At 41.3% G+C, this 20,373-nt stretch overlaps 3 protein-coding genes across 3 annotated transcripts in view; all 3 read right to left on the minus strand.

Moving 5' to 3' along the window:
- Positions 1-4,087, minus strand: part of LOC139393062 (gamma-aminobutyric acid type B receptor subunit 1-like) — a 47,958-nt gene extending 43,871 nt beyond the window's left edge. The window contains exons 1-3 of the mRNA XM_071141404.1: positions 3,751-4,087; positions 520-606; positions 196-260 (exon numbers count right to left, since the gene is read on the minus strand). Of these exons, the coding sequence (XP_070997505.1) occupies positions 196-260; positions 520-598 (144 nt within the window). The 5' untranslated portion in view covers positions 599-606; positions 3,751-4,087. The remainder of the gene's footprint in view (positions 1-195; positions 261-519; positions 607-3,750) is intronic.
- A 675-nt stretch (positions 4,088-4,762) lies between these two features.
- LOC139405905 (SH3 domain-binding protein 5-like) lies at positions 4,763-13,285 on the minus strand. The gene is made up of 6 exons (XM_071148350.1): positions 12,565-13,285; positions 12,086-12,148; positions 11,754-11,882; positions 11,360-11,524; positions 8,760-8,933; positions 4,763-6,922 (listed from the first exon to the last, which is right to left on the minus strand). The coding sequence occupies exons 1-6, from the start codon at positions 12,811-12,813 to the stop codon at positions 6,347-6,349; spliced, it is 1,356 nt and encodes a 451-aa protein (XP_071004451.1). The 5' UTR covers positions 12,814-13,285; the 3' UTR covers positions 4,763-6,346.
- A 659-nt stretch (positions 13,286-13,944) lies between these two features.
- On the minus strand, positions 13,945-16,930 carry LOC139393071 (alpha-1,3-mannosyl-glycoprotein 2-beta-N-acetylglucosaminyltransferase-like). Its single transcript, XM_071141417.1, has 3 exons — positions 16,687-16,930; positions 15,413-16,340; positions 13,945-15,270 (listed from the first exon to the last, which is right to left on the minus strand). Exons 2-3 carry the CDS (start codon positions 16,028-16,030, stop codon positions 14,572-14,574), a joined length of 1,317 nt encoding a protein of 438 aa, XP_070997518.1. The 5' UTR covers positions 16,031-16,340; positions 16,687-16,930; the 3' UTR covers positions 13,945-14,571.
- Between the last annotated feature and the right edge of the window lie 3,443 nt (positions 16,931-20,373).

The following is a 20,373-nucleotide window of genomic DNA, read 5'->3' on the forward strand; positions in this document are numbered from 1 at the left end:
CAGAAGAGCCCTTTTTGGTTCCAGGTATAACTCTTTTGGGTTCCTTGTCGAAACCCCTGTGGAAATAGTTTTACCTGGCACCAAAAAGGGTTCTTCAAAGGGTTCTCCTATAGGGACAGCCGAAGAACCCTTGTAGGTTCTAGATAGCACCTTTTTTTCTAAGAGTGTACTGTGATGGTATTGAGAGTACTGTACCTGTTCTTGTGTCAGGCCTCTGTAGCGGATGCCTCCATCTCTGGGAGGACGGATGATGGCACAGCCTAAACAGGAGACAAGAGAAAGACATGATGAGTGGAAGAATAATAGTAGCAGTAACAGTAGTCTACATTACAGTCATGAGATATATTACATTTCAATTATAATCATCACTTCATCTAATGCCTTCCTCCATTCATTCAACAACATTGTGAGGATGCTCCATTTAGGTCATTTTGCAATCTCCACGGTTTTTCTAACTGCTAACACACTTACACAAACACAAGTTGCACGCACATGTACACACACAAACACAAAAATTACCTCCAGTTGTTGAATTATGCATGGCCACAACAAGAGATGGCAGAGCATACAGAATTATAAGAAACAATAGCTGTGCCATTTCTGAATCTGGAGAGAGAGAGAGAGAGAGAGAGAGAGAGAGAGAGAGAGACTAAAGGATTAAGTAAGAAGATAATGAAATTAAGCGACAGAGAGGGAAGGTAGTTTTAAACAGCCTTTACACAGTAGTACAGTCATTATATTGTAACAAAAACCTCAAGTTCATTGGAGGAACCAACATTCATAATGGGACAGTCTTAACACACACACTACAGGTTAAACATTTTAGAACACCTACTCATTCAGGGGTTTTTCTTTATTTGTACTATTTTCTGCATTGTAGAAAGACATCACAACTATGAAATAACACATATGGAAGGAATCATGTAGTAACCCAAAAAGTGTTGAACAAATCCAAATATATTTTATGTTTGAGATTCTTCAAATAGCCACCCTTTGCCTTCACGTCGGCTGATGTAAAAAGGGCTTTATAAATACATTTGATTGACGACAGCTTTGCACACTCTCAACCAGCTTCACCTGGAATGCTTTTCCAACAGTCTTGAAGGAGTTCCCACATATGCTTGTTGGCTGCTTTTCCTTCATTCTGCTGTCCGACTCATCCCAAACCATCTCAATTTGGTTGATGTCAGGGGATTGTGGTGGCCAGGTCATCTGATGCAGCACTCCATCACTCTCCTTCTCTGTAAAATAGGCCTTACACAGCCTTGAGGTGTGTTGGGTCATTGTCCTGTTGAAAAACAAATGATAGTCCCACTAAACCCAAACCAGATGGGATGGCGTATCGCTGCAGAATGCTGTGGTAGCTATGCTGGTTAAGTGTGCCTTGAATTCTAAATCAATCACAGACAGTGTTATCAGCAAAGCACCCCCACACCATTACACCACCACCTCCATGCTTCACGGTGGGAACCACACATGCGGAGATCATCCGTTCACCCACACCGTGTCTCACAAAGACATGGTGATTGGAACCAAAAATCTACAATTTGGACTCCAGACCAAAGGACAAATTTCCACCAGTCTAATGTCCATTGCTCGTATTTCTTGGCCCAAGCAAGTCTCTTCTTATTATTGGTGTCCTTAAGTAGTGGTTTCTTTGCAGCAATTCAACCATGAAGGCCTGATTCACACAGTCTCCTCTGAACAGTTGATGTTGAGATGTGTCCAGTCATGATGGACTGTTGTTTCTCTTTGCTTATTTGAGCTGTTCTTGCCATAATATCGACTTTGTCTTTTATCAAATAGGGCTATCTTCTGTATACCTGCCCCCCCCCCCCCGCATTCCAGGTGACTCCCTCGTGAAGCTGGTTGAGAGAATGCCAAGAGTGTGCAAATCTGTCATCAAGGAAAATGGTGGCTACTTTGAAGAATCTCAAATATAAAATATATTTTGATTTGTTGAACACTTTTTTGGTTACTACATGATTAAATATGTGTTTTTTTCATAGTTTTGATGTCTTCACTATTACTCTACAATGTAGAAAATAGTTTTTTTTAAATGAATGAGTAGGTGTTCTAAAACTTTTGACCGGTAGTGTAATTCATAACAATTGACAAGGACAACCCAGATGATCATCTAAACTAGTGACCAAACAAAAACATACACCAACCTTCATATGTACACTATTCATCTAGTAACAAAAACCTCACCTACAGCAGTTTAGTGAGTAGTACTCCTACCACTAAAGACCACTGTGTTAGTTGTTACTAATATGTACTCACTCCATACGCTATAATGAGACAGTATGAGAGCAGAACTCACTCTGCCATAACCCTTTACATAATGGAGTGGGGTAGGTCAAGACCGCTCACTCATTCCAACAGTGTGCTTTCAGTGCTAACACAGCCGACACACCAGCCATACGAGTGTATACTAAAGTATAAATACACCTAAATATAGCCACTCGTTTGAAGTGCTGAATAATGAATGCAACTTCATCATGTTGTCACACACAGAGAGAGAGAGAGAGAGAGAAAGAGGGAGAGATAGAGAGAGGAACAAAGCTCCACAGTGAGACAGATGGTGGGAAGGAAGGGAAGGGTAGTGGAGGAAGACAGACAGACACTGTTGGATACTTCATTAGCATTATGGTGAATTTATAGAGCACTAACAAGAGCATGCAGGAGGAGACAGACACGGAGAGAAAGAGAAAGAGAGAAAAGGTGGGAAATGCAATGAAAAGTATGTGTGAGACAGAGACAGAGAGAGAGCGAGCGAGAGAGGGACAACACAGTGGGAGACACTCCTCACATACTGAGATACATAAAAGCAAACTGTGTGAGCGTGGTATGGATCAGACAGCTTAAAATATATCAAGCTAGCCAGCTTCATAAATATTATGGTAATGTCAGTGGCCTATATTAAATCAACAAGCTGTGCTGTAGCTTTAGGTGCAGAAAAATTAATTGCAGCACCATGGACAGCGGATGTATCTGAACAAAAGATTCCAACTGGGACGAGCATAGAGAAACAGATATTTCAGGACCATGGACAGCAACCACGGCATCACAGATACGTATCTAAGCCAGAGACCAAAACGGCGACACACAACATTTCATCCAAGAGATGTAGTTTATTTATTAAGCAAGCCACATCTGATATGCTATTAGAAAAATGCTAAAGCAATTGAAAAATAGCCATATGTTTACAATGGTGTGCAGGTGGATTTAAACATCGAGACACGTTCACTGGACTGATATCGCCTACAAACGCTTTAATGAGGGTCGCTCTTAGGGTGCTACCAACAGTAGGCTACTGGTAATTGCTGGTCCGTGTTGACACGGCCGGGAATCCTTGACGGCCTATCGAAGAAGGCCAGCCCTATATCCGTTTGCAGAATTCAGATTTGAGAAGTTCGGATTTCATGTCAATTCTAGCATGCCATTCATTCCCATAGCCTAAAAACATTCACTGAAAATGTGCAAAATATGTCTAAAGATAAACTCACGTCATTAATAGGTAGGACTGTGTGTTATATTATGCTACGATAAAAAAAATGTAAAGTCGTTCCTGCTTGGCGAAACCTGTCATTTACGAGAATACAATTTACATAGGCTAGAGTAGACCTGTCATCTGAATACAAATATAATACAGTCAAATCTATGCAAGCTTGATTCCTTAGAATTATGCACGATTGTTTAGGTTGCATACTGAGTAAGAGATTATAGCATGTAATCATGTGTACTTACAAATACTTTCAACGCGCTCAATCAAGATGACCGTATGTCCGTCGGTTGCGACTCGTTTGGGAACACCCAAATGTCGAATTATTTGGTCAAATGTGCTTCTTTGCAACGTATTGTATGGCTATGTTTTTATGGCTACAAATGTGCAATCCGGTCCCCATGCATAGGCTATACATTGAATGTCAAAAGCAACCGTATTAATCAGTCTATTGCCATCTACTTCAATTTCGTATGGTGAAAAGTCAGAAACGAATAATGTACATATAAATACACGCACTATATACAATCGCTTCCCCATGTACGACGAAACACCGAATCCTTACACTCCCTCCCTTTTTTCTCTCTCAATACAATCTCCAGCGAATTCACGACGTCATGATGGAGAGACGTACGTAGGTAAGCCTACCGTGCGTAAAAGTACATTTCTCACGCACACTTATCCAAGATGCATGTTGAGGTATTGGCCCACGCCAGAAAATCGTGATCATGGCAAATCTAAGAGCTTTAATTTTATGATAAGCGTTATGGAGTTATCCTAATCGGTAAGTATTTATAGGCAATAAGCAACATGGAAGATTCCCAAAATATGCAATTTGAGCCAGTATTAAGCCTTTGTATAAAGCCTTCAGATCCTATGTCAATAAAGCAGGAATAAGTCGTTTTTACAACATTGACCTCTATTTTCAGCTTTAGTAAAACCAGAGATGTTCTTATAACACAAGCTTTGGTACCCATCTCCCTCACCCTCCTCTCCTGACATCTATTCTGAGAGCACCCGACTCCTTCATATTTATATCCTGATGAATAATTGAAGCAGGGGGATAAAAGATAACTCATCTCTTTTCCTGTCTCCTCCCAACTCTCGCTTTTTCTGCAAAACCCACATTTTTCTCCTCTTCTAAATCTGAAATTTAGTATCACAACCTCATCCCTAGATAGTGTTGAAGTACAGTATGAAGTAGAAGACATATTGCAAAATACAATATATTGGGTCTAAAAATAGCAACAACATAAATCAAGATTCCTCTTATTTTATTGTTTAACTGTTTGATATTGCATACATGTAAATAACAACAGTGAACTGTACTATATAGCTGGGTGACACTACTGCACCACTTTATGAATAAATAAAGAGGAAGACAAATGGACAATGATTGAAGTGTTGAAAGCACAGAAATACAATTACTAGTCATTCTATTTCTATGGTTGAGAGAAATAGGGGAAGAGATGGATATATTGGAAGTATGTAAAGAGCAGGACAGACGGAGGTCAAATCAGGAATACAGCAGATAACCAGCATTAAATAAGATCCCTTTAAAATAAGATCCCTTTAAAATAACTATTCAAGGACATTCAAATACATTTGTACATTTCATTAGTTTCTCTATAATGTTGTAATTATACACAAACTTACATTTAATCTATTGAATACATTTCTTGTACCCTCCACTTTGCCAAAGCAGTACACAGACAACATATTCAAATTAATCAAATAAAAAATAGAACAAGTCTAGACAAAACAGTGTTAGGATGACTCATAGATTATTCAAATTAATCATATTGTCAAAAACATGTCCTTCATGGGAGTATTTCTCAACTGTTGACCACAGTTTAATACTGTATACACAAATTTGAACAGTATGCTGTTGCAGCCAGTGCTATGCTGTCTTTGTTTGCGTCGTACTGTGTCAAAGGCAAGGCACATTTCAGTTTACGACCCAGGTGGCTCTAAATAAACAATATATTGGGAAATATATTGGGAAATTATTTTATTTAAAAAATACTAAACAATAGGATCTTATGTCAGTGTGATCATTTATGAACAATTTACTCCATTTTTTTAGTTAGCCCTGAATACTAGTATACATATAACAAAAGTCCAAATAAATAGTCTGGAGTGCTTTCTGTCATCAAACAAGTTGTCAGAATGGAGTTTGTAACCCTCTTTAGTGTGTTTTGGGGTCCTTTTGATTCGAACCCTGAAACCAGGTTTCCAGAATATGAAAAAAAACATTTTAAAAAATTATTATAATAATATATTAAAAAAAGAATTCTTCTAGCACTTTTTGCAATACACGTTTGAATTTATGTACTAAAATAAACAATATTTACAGTGTGAAACAAAAATGTAGATTCGACGTGCATATGAATTCACACATACTTTTTTGTTCCACAAGAACATTGTTTTTAACTTACACCAGAAATTCAGTTACGTCATTTAGATTGAATAGGGACCCCGTTTGTCACGTTTATTGTAGTCTCTTACTTGGATTGTTCCTTCATGCACTAGGACATACCTGTCTAAGGTTTCCTTATTGCCAGAATAAGGGAAGTAAAGCAGCTAATCTCAGAGGCATGTACGGTTTAGGAGTTTCAGTAGTGTTGTAATACGATGCAAAACCTGTCAGGCTCCTTATAATGTCAGGTCTTACTTGTCAGCGTACCTGTTCTTCATTACTACGTAGTTTCATACACCCGTTTAAATGTGTTACTTTAGATAGAGCAGATCTGATTTTCCTCTTTGCCAGGATAATGAGCTAGCTAGACCGGACACTTATTTTCTTTTCAATTGATAAACTATAAGCGAGAAGGACAGGTCTCACAAGCTGAAGCTCCTGTGATGTTGCTTCAGGAACTGCTGTTGGCGCTGCATTTGTCCTTCCCTTCTTTCTCTTTCCCTCCCTCCCCCGCTCTCCTCCCTCTCAATCTCTCCATCCTCCCCAGGCAGACTGCCCACATCGCTAAATTCCCCGAGGTGTTCAATGGAATCGCATTTCTCCAGGTCGGAAGCGATGGTCTGCAGACTGAAGACGGAGAGGGAATCTGACCCTGCTCTCTCTCCATGTGTCTCGGGCCTCTCTCGCCCGTTCTCCCTGTATTTCTCCACCAGCCCAATTTTCTTATCCACCACTCCGCTTCTGTCCACCCTGTCAGTCTCTATTGCCCCTCCTCCACATGCCCCGCCCTCGGCACCACACACCACACTGTCCGACTCCGCCCCAATAGGGGGACTCCGCCCACCACAGGCCATGGTTTGTCCATCTTCCATATGGTCCCGTCCCCTCTGAGCGTGAATGGCCTCGCTGATTTGCTCCAGTTTGTGCAGGGCAACAGAGTAGCGGTTTTTCACTTTGGTCACATGCTCCTCCAGCTGCATCACTTTGGTTTTGTGCTCCTGAAGTCACAGAAAACCCAATATGATGGAGATAAAGGACAGAGCAACATACAACATTAATTCCTCCTTGGTTTGAGGCCAAAAAGGGAACAATAACCAACAGGAGCGATCATGGATGGACATGACAACTCTGTATCAACCATTTCCATGCTTTTCTTACAATAACAGCTTGAAATTACACACATATATATATATATATATATATATATATATATATATATATGTTGCAATTAATAGCAGGTGGCACCTTGATTGGGGAGGATGGGCTCGTGGTAGTGGCTGGATTGGAATAAGTGGAACGGTATCAAATACACCAAACACATGGTTTCCATGTGTTTGATGGCATTCCATTTCCCCCATTCCAGATATTATTATGAGCCGTACTCCCCTCAGCAGCCTCCACTGTTATATATCAAATACAGTGCATTCAGAAAGTATTCGAACCCCTTGACTTTTTCCACATTTTATATCATTACAGCCTTATTCTAAAACGGATAAAATAGTTCAACAATCAACACACTATACCCCATAATGACAAAGCAAAAACAGGTTTAGACATTTCTGCAAATGTATTACCAATAAAAAAACGTAAATATAACATTTACATAAGTATTCAGACCCTTTACTCAGTACTAAGTTGAAGCACCTTTGGCAGCATTTACAGCCTCGGGTCTTTTTGGGTATGACGCTACAAGCTTGGCACACCTGTATTTGAGAAGTTTCTCCCATTATTCTCTACAGATCCTCTCAAGCTCTGTCAGGTTGGATGGGGAGCGTCACTGCACAGCTATTTTCAGGTCACTACAGAGATGCTCAATCGGGTTCAAGTCCGGGCTCTGGCTGGGCCACTCAAGGACATTCAGAGACTTGTACCGAAGCCACTCCTGCGCTTAAGGTCATTGTCCTGTTGGAAGGTGAACCTTCACCCCAGTCTGAGGTCCTGAGCACTCTGGAGCAGGTTTTCATCAAGGATCTCTGTACTTTGCTACGTACATCTTTCTCTCGATCCTAACTAGTCTCCCAGTCCCTGCACCTGAAAAACATCCCCACAGCATGCTGCTGCAGCATGCTTCACTGTAGGGATGGTGCCAGGTTTCCTCCAGATGTAACACTTGGCATTCACGCCAAAGAGTTCAATCTTGGTTTCATCAGACCAGAAAATCTTGTTTCTCATGGAATTAGAGTCCTTTAGGTGGCTTTTGGCAAACTCCAAGCGGGCTGTCATGTGCCTTTTACTGAGGAGTGGCTTCCGTCTGGCCACTCTACCATAAAGGCCTAATTGGTGGAGTGCTGCAGAGATGGTTGTCCTGGATGTTTCTCCCATCTCTACAGAGGTACTCTGGAGCTCTGTCAGAGTGACCATCATGTTCTTGGTATCTTCCCTGACCAAGGCCCTTCTCCCTAGATTGCTCAATTTGGCCGGGCAGCCAGTTCGAGGAAGAGTCTTGGTGGTTCCAAACTACTTCCATTTAAGATTGATGGAGGCCACTGTGTTCTGCGGACCTTCAATGCTGCAGACCTTTTTTGGTACTCTTCCCCAGATCTGTACCTCGACACAATTCTGTCTCGGAGCTCTACTGACAATTCCTTTGACCTCATGGCTTGGTTTTTGCTCAGACATGCACTGTCAACTGTTGGACCTTATATAGACAAGTGTGTGCCTATCTTTGTTTTTTGAAATGTACAAAACTGTCTAAAAACCTGTTGTCATTATGGGATATTGTGTGTATAATTAATGAATTTAATAAATGTTATAATAAGGCTGTAACAACATGTGGGAAAAGTCAAGGGGTCTGAATACTTTCCCGAATGCACTGTAAATTATATATCTATGTACCTCAAGTATGTAGTTGAACTGGGCCTTGAGCTCGAAGTAAGGCTTGGACTTAATGATGGCCCTCTTGAGAGATTTCTGCAGGGTCTGGACTCGAGCCTCTGCCGTCTGACAAGAGTGGGTGACACGCATGTGCTCCCGTTCGCTGCGTAGGCGCTCCTCCTCTGCCTCGTTCACCTTGAGAACACAACAACACAAAATGTTAAGATGGGAAAACACCCCAATCAGTATCCTAACCCCCAACCAACCTAACAAAACAAACTTCCTAACTAATATAAACTAATCCAATTAAAAACAGCGTTTAGGCATAGGAGAAAACAGCTACCGGGGGGGGGCATTCCTCCATGCAGATCTCCTCTAGAGCAGTGATGTTTTGGGGCTGTTGCTGGGCAACACAGACTTTCAACTCCCTCCAAAGATTTTCTATGGGGTTGAGATCTGGATACTGGCTAGGCCACTCCAGGACCTTGAAATGCTTCTTACAAAGCCACTCCTTCGTTGCCCAGGCGGTGTGTTTGGGATCATTGTCATGCTGAAAGACCCAGGCAAGTTTCATCTTCAATGCCCTTGCTGATGGAAGGAGGTTTTCACTCAAAATCTTACGATACATGACCCCTTTCTCATTTTGTCTGTCATAGTTGAAGTGTACCTATGATGAAAATTACAGGCCTCTCATCTTTTTAAGTGGGAGAACTTGCACAATTGGTGGCTGACTAAATACTTTTTTGCCCCACTGTAAACTAGAATACTGCTTACACTGGTAGCTGGGGTTTCCCCATGTTGCCTTGGAAGTAGCATAGTTGACCAATATCCTGCCAAACTAATTTTAAACCAGTTTTAGTCATGGGGGAACATACAGTTGAAGTCGGAAGTTTACATATACCTTAGCCAAATACATTTAAACTCAGTTTCACAATTCCTGACATTTAATCCAAGTAAAAAATTCCCTGTCTTAGGTCAGTTAGGATCACCACTTTATTTTAAGAATGTGAAATGTCAGAATAATAGTAGAGAGAATTATTTATTTCAGCTTTTAATTCTTTCATCACATTCCCAGTGGGTCAGAACTTTACATACACTCGATTAGTATTTGGTAGCATTGCCTTTAAATTGTTTCACTTGGGTCAAACGTTTTGAGTCGCCTTTCAACAAGCTTCCCACAATAAATTGGGTGAATTTCAAGCCCATTCCTCCTGACAGAGCTGGTGTAACTGAGTAAGGTTTGTAGGCCTCCTTGCTCGAACAAGCTTTTTCAGTTCTGCCCACAAATGTTCTGTAGGATTGAGGTTCAGGGCTTTGTGATGGTCACTCCAATACCTTGACTTTGTTGTCCTTAAGCCATTTTGCCACAACTTTGGAAGTATGCTTGGGGTCATTGTCCATTTGGAAGACCCATTTGCGACCAAGCTTCCTGACTGATGTCTTGAAATGTTGCTTCAATATATCCACAAAGTTTTATTCCTCATGAAGCCATCTATTTTGTGAAGCACCCCCACAACATGATGCTGCCACCCCTGTGTTTCACGGTTGGGATGGTGTTGTTCGGCTTGCAAGCCTCCCCCTTTTCCTCCAAACATAACGATGGTCATTATGGCCAAACAGTTCTATTTTTGTTTCATCAGACCAGAGGACATTTCTCCAAAAAGTACAATCTTTGTCCCCATGTGCAGTTTCAAACTGTAGTCGTTTTTTTTATGGTGGTTTTGGAGCAGTGGCTTCTTCCTTGCTGAGCGGCCTTTCAGGTTATGTTGATATAGGACTCGTTTTACTGTCGATATTGATACTTTTGTACCCGTTTCCTCCAGCATCTTCACAAGGTCATTTGCTGATGTTTTGGGTTGATTTGCACTTTTCGCACCAAAGTACGTTCATCTCTAGGAGACAGAACGCGTCTCTTTCCTCAGCGCCATGACGGCTGCGTGCTCCCATGGTGTTTGTAGTTGCGGACTATTGTTTGTACAGATGAACGTGGTACCTTCAGGCATTTGGAAATTGCTCCCAAGGATGAACCAGGCTTGTGAAGGTCTACCATTTTTTTCTGATTTCTTGGCTGATTTCTTTTGATTTTCCCATGATGTCAAGCAAAGAGGCACTGAGTTTGAAGGTAGGCCTGGAAATACATACATCCACAGGTACACCTCCAATTGACTCAAATTATGTCAATTAGCCTATCAAAACTGTCTAAAGCAATTACATCATTTTCTGGAATTTTCCAAGCTGTTTAAAGGAAAGTCAACTTAGTGTATGTAAACATCTGACCCACTGGAATTGTGATAGTTAATTATAAGTGAAATAATCTGTCTGTAAACAATTGTTGGAAAAATGACTTGTGTCATGCACAAAGTAGATGTCCTAACCGACTTGCCAAAACTATAGTTGGTTAGCAAGAAATTTGTGGAGTGGTTGAAAAACGAGTTTTAATGACTCCAACCTAAGTGTATGTAAACTTCCGACTACAACTGTAGCTACTTGGCGGTGGGGTGGGAATTGTAAGGGAAATACTGATTAAATGAATACCAAATGAGCTCGCTCACATACTGATGAACACATTTATAATTTTATATTGATGCAGTTATAGCAGTAGCTGGGGTTTCCCTTGTTACCTTGGAGGTAGCATGGTTGAGCATCTCCTGCCAAGTGGGGTCCAGGGTGTTCCTGCCGTCAGCCATGAGGCCCTGCTCTGCCACGTACACCATCTCCCTGGCAGCCGTGTGCATGGAGACGGCCCGTTCATAGCTCAGCGCTGCCTTCTGGGTCTCCTGCTGAGCCTGTGAGAGGGATAGCCAATCAGATACTGAGAAAACAGGGCATGCAGTTGCACAGCAACCAATCACGTGGGACAAACGATTAAACTGTTGTTGAGATTTGAGAAGTGGGACAAGCAGGTAAATGGCAAATACTGCATCGTGACCCATATTTTGATTCAGTGATAAAGAACTCTTGAAATTTGTTGTTGCAAATGCAACAAAATCCCACACAGTGCATGTACAACAGTACCTCCTTGGCAAGTCGACGAGCCTCATAGTAGGGCCTGGCCTTCTCGATGCAGGTACCAAGCTGGGAGCTGTGGGCGTTCAGTTTTCTGGCTGAGTCTGTGAGGATCTTCCTGTAACCTGATCTGGCATCCTACACATACACAAAAGGAATTCCTTATCAGATTTCATTGTAATGGGCATTTCTGCTCATTCCAGATTAACAATGGGTTTACAGCAAGTTATGGGAATTGAAAATGAACTGACGATTGATTCTTTGGAAAAACCTGATCAGTACGGAAAGGGGTGATGTATGGGGCCAGATTTATCATGGGAGAGGTGATGATATCCACTTACATCCAAGTGCAGTTCTAGTTGGTTGATCTCTACACTGGCCTCGTTGAGGTGTTCCAACTCCTCCTGGAAACAGAAAATATATGGGGAAGCACAGGAGGAAGCAAATACTTTGATTTGTTGGTTTGTAACAACACAATCAGTTAATATTAGCTCTCTTGGAACCACTGTTACATTTGGTGGATAAACCCTGTTGATTTCAACCTGGATTAACATAGATTAATCACATCATAATATCAGAAAGAGTGGCATGTGCACAAACATTGATTTCATCCTCCTGAATTAGCCCTCGTGGACTGAGCAAAACATCACTCCACTGTTGAATTATCATCAGTAGGCTAATAGATCATTCAATACCACAGACTGCAGTGAATCTACTCATGCATGCAACTCATTTTGTAAAGCTTTAGCTATGTAGCATAGACCAGGAAATCCCATTGAGATCAAAATATATTATAAGGGTTCAGTCAATTTTTTCCCACCTGAATTCTGGGATCCAATTCCTCTTCATATGGGCTGTGCAGTTCACCTTCGTTCTTCTCTTTACACTCTTCTCCCTCGAAGGTGTCTTTCTCTTTGAACACCGATTCAGCTTTATCTCCATTAATTTCTTTGTCATTTGGTTCACCACCCTTCACCTCAGCATCCCCACCAGGGGTCTCTTGCCTCCATTCGCCCACTTCGGGGTCTCCTGAGCCGGCTGGGCTCACACGCAAATCTCCTGGCTCCATTCCAGGCCCAGTTAGCAAGCTAACGTTAGCTAACCAAATAACGGTAGCTTTGCTTTTCTTTTTAGCCAACTAGCTGTGTTCTAGCCAGTTACTAACAGCGTTTTGTATGTGTGAGAATTTAATTAGGACCATAGGGAAAAAACTATTTTGACAGACAGCAAAGCCAGACTCTCTCTGGTGATTCAGTGTATCATTCAATCCCGCTAGTTTAGCCACAGGAGGCTAACGTGACGACACTACCAGTACAGTAGCTAACGCTAGCTCTACAGCTAGCTAACATTAGCACATTGCATTAAAACAAAACATTATTTTAAAAGAAATTGACTGCAAATAACGGACATTAAAATTAATTATAGTCAATAAATAATGATTTATTTTCATCACCAGTAGTCTCTCCCCCATCTCTCCCACCTATAGCGTTCCGTCCACCGCTTGCTTGCTAGCTATGTGCTTACCTAGCAAAACAAAAGGTAAATAGAGAACGCTTACCTCGTCTTTTGGTTTGAACTCTTACTGGTTCCGTAGCCATGCCTCGTCTTACTTGCACGTTCCTTCTCGACAATAATAGAAGATAAGAATACGACCACAAAGTAAATGGCTAAGTATAATACAGTTAGGCACAATTTATAGTCCATTATTTACACGTGTTTTGGGGAGCGGGTCAATTGTTTAAATTGTTCAATATTTAGTAGCCTTATGTGAGGTGGAGATCATTAAATAGAAAAATATATACACCGAGTATACCTAACACTCCTAATATTGAGTTGCACCCCCCTCCTTTCCACATTTGTGTCAAGTTGGCTGGATGTCCTTTGGGTGGTGGACCATTCATGATACACACAGGAAACTGTTGAGCATGAAAAACCCAGCAGCTTTGCAGTTCTTGACACAAACTGGTGTACCTGCCACCTACTATCATACCCCATTCAGGCACTGAAATATTTTGTCTTGCCCATTCACCTGCTAAATGGGATTATAGATTTCACCTGGTCACATACACATCAGATGTTATTGCGGGTGTAGCGAAATGGTCAGTCTATGTCATGGAAAAAGCAGGTGTCCTTCACGTGTGTATACTGTATATTAATATGGCAAAGGAACCAAGGCAGAAACAAATGTCATAAACGGCAGTCGATTGGTATAATTTAATTCCTTAAGTACATAACATACAGCATTTGTGATGTGTATCTTGCATTTAAATAAATACACACTTCAGTAGCCGTCTCTTTGGGGAAAAACATTAAGCATTATTATAACCAGGTTAAAAATAGTCAAAACAGTTCTCCAAAAGATTAACTAAATATTGTGAAGCAATACTTTAGGACCAATCACTAGTTGACCACCACCATTATTGAACACACCACAGATAATATATTTTTCATCTGACATAGATTAGTAAAAGATAGTCTCCCAGAAATTGCTTACAAGACTGAGAATAATCACAGTGGATGTTGCATTGAATTTCATGTGCATGATTAGAGTATATAAAAAATAAATCTCTGAAAATAATGACATCGGTACCTACCCTACTATCCCAACTCCACATTGCAAAAATATATTTATTTGAGTATGAAAAATCCTGAGAGTATGGGGAGAAAAATCAATCATCAGAAATGGAAGATAGAGGATAGGCATCTCATAATCTCACTATAGCTTAAAGCCAGGTCCACATCTGTCATTCATTGAACTCACTTATGTTGCCATAGTACTATCTGTAATGTGCAGAGCCCTTTCCTCTTCAGTCCTTTGTGTTTGTCATCAACTCCAGGTTGGGTCATACTTGCTCCATCCTGGAGGGGGTGCCAGGAAGATTCTTCTTCCCCTTGACAGGAAACTGACCACTCCCCGATACCCTGTCCGTGGGACCCCTGACTTTAAGTCCTCCATCACACCCAGGTTTTTGGCCAACACTTTGAAACCATCTTTGCTTGAGTAGTGTAGACAAAATGGACCCGCTCCTTTTAACTGTCCCCGTTGGACCTCTTCATATTTGACCAAAGGCGCACTGTAAACCTGCTTCTCAAAGATCTCCTTGTATTTCTCCTCCTTCAAGTAAGCCAGATCCAGCTTGGTGAAAGGCACAAATTCACTATTCAGTTTAATGTAGCGTAGGTATTTGTCATAAAATTGGCCTAGGCTCACACCTTTCCGTCCAAAGGTTAAAGTTCTGGATATTTCGGGTCGAATACAGGCTCGATCTCTGCGCTGATCTGGCTGACGCATCCAGTCATCCCAGAATGCACCAGGCCACTTCGGCTCCAGCTCTATCCAGAGTTCCTTGATCATCATCCAGCCTAGCCCAGGGAAGAAGTCTGTCCTGTACAGGAGGTCTGCTTTACCAGGGTCGACGTAGCCGTCCCGACCATTGTCATTCCAGGCAGACACACACCACAGAGACGGGTCAGATTTCAGGATTGGGTGAAGGGATCTGAAGTACTCAAAGAAATCTGGTGCCACCTAGTGAGAGAATGGAAAACAATGTTTTTTTAGTTGATCAACTGGCAACTAGAGAGGATGTAAACAATGACGAGCACAAAACAAATGAATTTAACATTTCACTTCAATGCATATTTCAAGTCTGAGTAGAGAAAATGATTACCTCCAAATCATCTTCCACAATAACAACAGAGGAATGTGAAAGAGAGTTGAACACCTGGTTGAGAGCCCAACGATAGTGCCTGGAGATTTTGTAGTAGCCCTGGAACTTCTTGTGTTCTGGTTTCACGGCAATATCTGACAGGTCTGGTTGTTTCAGGTGAGTTAACTGACTGCCATAAGAACCAATCACCTGTGCAGTCTCCGCATGCCCACAGTCCTGGCTGACTATAATTGGGTAGAGTTCAGGTGAGGGGCGGTACTCTATGAGTTTGTCCAGGCAGCGTTTAACAGTAACTCTGTTGCAGGCTATAACCAAGATGGGAATGACCACTTGAGGGGGGCCACCTCTGCTGGCGCCATTCTCATTGGGTTGTTCCCATAGTGACCGATGACCCTGTATCTGAAGCAGGATTTTTCTCTGCATTTCAAGCTCTGCCTCAAAGGCTTCTGCCATGTGGATCACATTCCCAGCCAAATCAGCCCCTCCTCGTCCTCCATCCATCTCCCTCTCCTCTCGACCAGACAGGGGTCGGCCCCACAGATAGAGGACCACGACGGCATTCCAGGCGACAAAGAGAAAAGCACCACAGAGAATAGCAGAACCTCTCTTACGGAGCATGGCCCAAACAACTTACGAGGGAAAGGAAGTTAGGAAGACTGGGTTTGTAAATAAGTTGTGACAAAGGAATGCAGAACACAAGAAGGACATGTGGAGAGGTTAATTGGTTAGTTTAAATATTGTATTAAAAGTAATGAAAACATAAACAGGGTAACATAATTAGGTAAAGCTTGAGTCAAAAAAAGACAAGGAATATGTATAAGGTATGAGGGAAAAATTGAGGGAGAGCTGGATTCATCTTTGACAGGAGGTAGGTGAGCTGGTCAGGGGATGAAAGCGCTGGTCTTCAGTTCATACCTTCCCTGTCAATCTGAAATTATAACATTTATATAGATAAAACACAGGATTCAAAGCTAGTCAATTGACAAAGTCACTGTCACTTACATTAATCGAGTACAAAAGTATGAACTATAAGCCCACTGTAGATAGTTGGAGGGAAAGCCATATTGGAAAGGTGGCATTCATAGGCTAATCGATGTTTCTATCACCTGTAGCTAGCTCTCGCCACGCACCCCCGGAATGCGACAGATTTACTTTATTATCGGAGTAATTCATAAATTGTTTGATAACTATATTGGACCTTGGTAATCTTTCGACCGAATTGCTAGGCAGCAAATTTTAGACAGAACATTTAATTCCCAGAAATTAGCACTTACCTCCAGTTTCATAACGTAGAATTCGGTCTCTGTAGCCATTTCTTCCTTCGTTTCACTAACCTCTTCGATGACAATATGCAGGATCAATAAGCAAGTGAAGATGAAATAATGTATCGTCGTCACACTTTAATTTTGATTGTTTTTATTATCAAACGAACTTAATTTCGACAGTTTCATTTCTGCCATTTGTTTTCTCAAGACACAAGAGTGCAGACTTCCGGATAGCTCATTTTTTACCGGAAGTCCTGCCTTAACCGTCACCTTGAGAATTTACCCAACTGCACCAAATAGGGCTGAGCAAATCCAGTACGATTCATAGTCATTAAACTGTATCACCCTGTGTACTAGTCTTAAACATACCTATCTTAGATGCATGTCTTTTGGAGAGCGTTTTTTTGTCATGTTCTTAATGTTCTTCTATTTTCCAATAAATATTAATATTCCAGATATGTTCATATTTCATGAATGTCTTACATGGTAAAAATAATAATAAATAAGAGATGTTCATGTTTACAAATGCAAAAATACTGCATTCAGCACAAGGGCTGTAGGCCTTTATTGATCATAGGCCTACTTACCATTGCATTTCCAGTAACTAATGGAAACCAGAAGCAATCAATGGGCAAACATTTCAGGAGAATCACATTTTGCGTAGGCTATTATCTTCCAGACCACAAAGTATGTCATTGTTCTTGGTTATTCATCAAAAAGGCCAAATTTGGCTTCAGCCCAATAAAGATAAATATCATGTTACTATACAATCACAGTTGACACCTGTCGAGAATCAACAGAAGAAAGTTGACCCTGGGCCTATATCTCATTCTAGTAAGGTAATCTGGCATCATTATGTAACAGGATAGGCTCATATAGCCAATCACACACCCATGTGTGTGCACCTTTACTCGTGTGATACTAGATTCCTAACTCCTTTGTGTTCATGACAATACATGGAACATTTTGTGTTTCACAAGGGGTGAAATTATACACTGAGTGTACAAAACATTAGAAGCACCTTCTCTTTCCATGACATGGACCAGGGATGGGCAACTGGCGCATGCAGCCCGTGGCGCCCCTTTTGTAGGCCCGCTGAACTCAGTCGGGGTCTTAACTTACTGTTGAGTTAGAATACACACGGTGCAATTTCGAAATTTGGTTGTGCATCAGCGGTCACTCAATTAGCCCATGTCAGCCATTTTATTTAGATTAGTAAATTAGTCTAGCGGCCAGCTATCTTAAACTTGTAACAAGAATGGTCAAATGTTTTGTGGTCCCTACCCCCTCAAAGTTGTCCATCTCTGACATAGACTGACCAGGTGAATCCAGGTGAAAGCTTTGATCCCTTATTGATGTCACCTGTTAAATCCACTTCGATCAGTTTCGATGAGGGGAGGAGACAGATTAAAGAAGGATTTTAAGCTTTGAGACAATTAAGACATGGATTGTGTATGTGTGCCATTCAGAGGGTGAATGGGCAAGACAAAATATTTAAGTGCCTTTGAACAGGGTATGGTGGTGCCAGGCACACCAGTTTGAGTGTGTCAAGAACTCTAAAACTGCTGAGTTTTTCATGCTCAGCAGTTTTCCAAGAATGGTCCACCACCCAAAGGACAACCAGCCAACTTGACACAACTGTGGGAAGCATTGGAGTCAACATGGACCAGCATCACTGTGGAATGCTTTCGACACCTTGTAGTCTTTGCAACTCAATATTAAGAAGGTGTTCTTAGTATTTTGTACACTCAGTGTACATGCAATGCAACCTGCAGATCAATAAAAGTCTACAAACAATTTAGAGTGTCAGGTGAAATCAAAAGGGCGTTAGATTGATTTGATGGAGTTTATAGCATGATTATTCCCTGAACAATATTTTAAAAATCTGTCAGATTTGTTGTTTATTTCTAACAATCCTCAGAGCTAACAGTGATATTTGGCTTTCATACAACAAAGCGATTGTCAAAACAACTGTGTGACTTATCAACTGATAATAAAACATGTCATCGTGCAGCATGTCTCAAAGTCAGGTGCTTACTGTTGTAGTGTCTTTACTATCATTAACTGAAGACTGATAGTTTTTATCAAAGATTCTCTGTAATTAGTTACTGCGCGATCAACTGATTAATCACGTAACTAATTAACTAGGAAGTCGGGGCACCAAGGAAAAATATTCAGATTACAAAGTTATCATTTCCTAAAATAACTTTTCAGATATTTTATCTGATCAATTAGTCTTCGAATTAATGAATTATTTACTTTACCTCAAGTTAGTCTCATTCCAAACGTCGCAAATTGTTGGTTATCTGCACGAACCCAGTCTTTACTATGAGTTATCCATACATCAATTGTCTTAAATCATTTATTTATTACTAACTAAGTAATTCACTGAAATGCATAAACAAACAAACAAGGTAAATGTAATGATAGGAAAATGTGCCCTAGTGGACTAAACCGGTTTGCGGCTTGTTAGACAAAAAGGGGAAGTGGGGGTCGACTAAGAAGTCACTACAGCGTTAATAATTCTAACAATTGAAATGCTAATCCTTTACACATGAACGCTCACTCATTTGGGAACAATTGCAATCAATATATATATTTACGCTCAGTGTGTCGTCTTGATCGCTGGTGGTCTGCAACCTTTAGCCATCTCGTAATTGAGGTAAGCTCGGTCTGCTGATCGAAAACCCGAGTGGGGTTTTATTCGGAAGGGCCGAAGAGGGCTGTCCCAGGATGCCTGACCCTAACTGGGATCAGGGGCGGTCCTCTGATTTAGTTCAAATCAAAAGGGAATTGTATTTTTCTTCATTAAACAGTCCACAATCATATTACACAATTATACAAACAGTATCATCCTCACTCATTCATCTTTTTCAACAATTAGATGTAAACCTCATATCTGAGGCTATTATATAAACAGCGTTATGGTAATGTGGCCACACCGTCTCCCATGAGCTTCCCCAAGTTGTGACAAACGGACCAGTTTGTAGCTGGATTCTTCACCGATCTATACTTTCTCCGGAACATGAAATTTGTTTGTACCTCAAGTTCTGTGAGGTGGAAGGATTTCCTTTGTTCTCCATGAAAAACTACTCTCTATAACTGTGTGTCCATGAGGTCTTCTCAGGAATTTACGACATCTGACCACAGCAGCCTAGTTGTAGGAGGCAAGGGAGAGGCAGGGAGAGGGGGATGGGCTTGCTATACCCAAAGAGGCCAACGTCATGACACTGTTCAACGCCTTTCTGGAAGTCAGTTCCCCATACAAAGTGCTTTGGACATTCCACCCTGAGGCCTGGGAGAGTCGCCTATGCATATTTTGTGTGTGTGTGTGTGTGTATGGGTGTGTACTGGTGTTCAGGCCCTTAGTTGTGCCTGCCCTCTGAGGTCCTTTCTTCAGGGGACTGGGAGGTGTCAATCAAAGGCTGTTCATCAAAGGGACTTCCTCTTTGTCCATTCAATGACTCACCCTGCAAAACGGAACACAAATAGGCTACATTGTGAAGCATATTGTTTTGGACATATTTGTCATTACATTGGGGTATGGTTTTCATTGGGTATAGCACACAAATGTTCAGGGGTTCAGGCACAGTAGACCATGGCAAAGGCTTAATTATGAAATCTCAATTTTCTTCACTCACCTGTTGAACACTACTTCTGACAGAGGTGCTTTTTCCTCTGATCAGGTGTGTGGTC

Source organism: Oncorhynchus clarkii, chromosome 3 (genome assembly GCF_045791955.1).
Source record: "Oncorhynchus clarkii lewisi isolate Uvic-CL-2024 chromosome 3, UVic_Ocla_1.0, whole genome shotgun sequence".
Lineage (NCBI taxonomy): Eukaryota > Metazoa > Chordata > Actinopteri > Salmoniformes > Salmonidae > Oncorhynchus > Oncorhynchus clarkii.

What these genes read in the sequence shown, in the direction of transcription:
- LOC139405905 (XM_071148350.1), bottom strand. Translation starts at nt 12,813, where the DNA reads ATGGAGCCAGGAGATTTGCGTGTGAGCCCAGCCGGCTCAGGAGACCCC. An exon ending in AACTAGAACTGCACTTGGAT is followed by an intron (nt 11,883 to 12,085) that starts GTAAGTGGATAT and finishes GTGTATGTGTAG; the next exon opens with GATGCCAGATCAGGTTACAG. An exon ending in TCAACCATGCTACCTCCAAG is followed by an intron (nt 8,934 to 11,359) that starts GTAACAAGGGAA and finishes TGTGTTCTCAAG; the next exon opens with GTGAACGAGGCAGAGGAGGA.
- LOC139393071 (XM_071141417.1), bottom strand. Translation starts at nt 16,030, where the DNA reads ATGCTCCGTAAGAGAGGTTCTGCTATTCTCTGTGGTGCTTTTCTCTTT. An exon ending in TTGTGGAAGATGATTTGGAG is followed by an intron (nt 15,271 to 15,412) that starts GTAATCATTTTC and finishes TTCTCTCACTAG; the next exon opens with GTGGCACCAGATTTCTTTGA.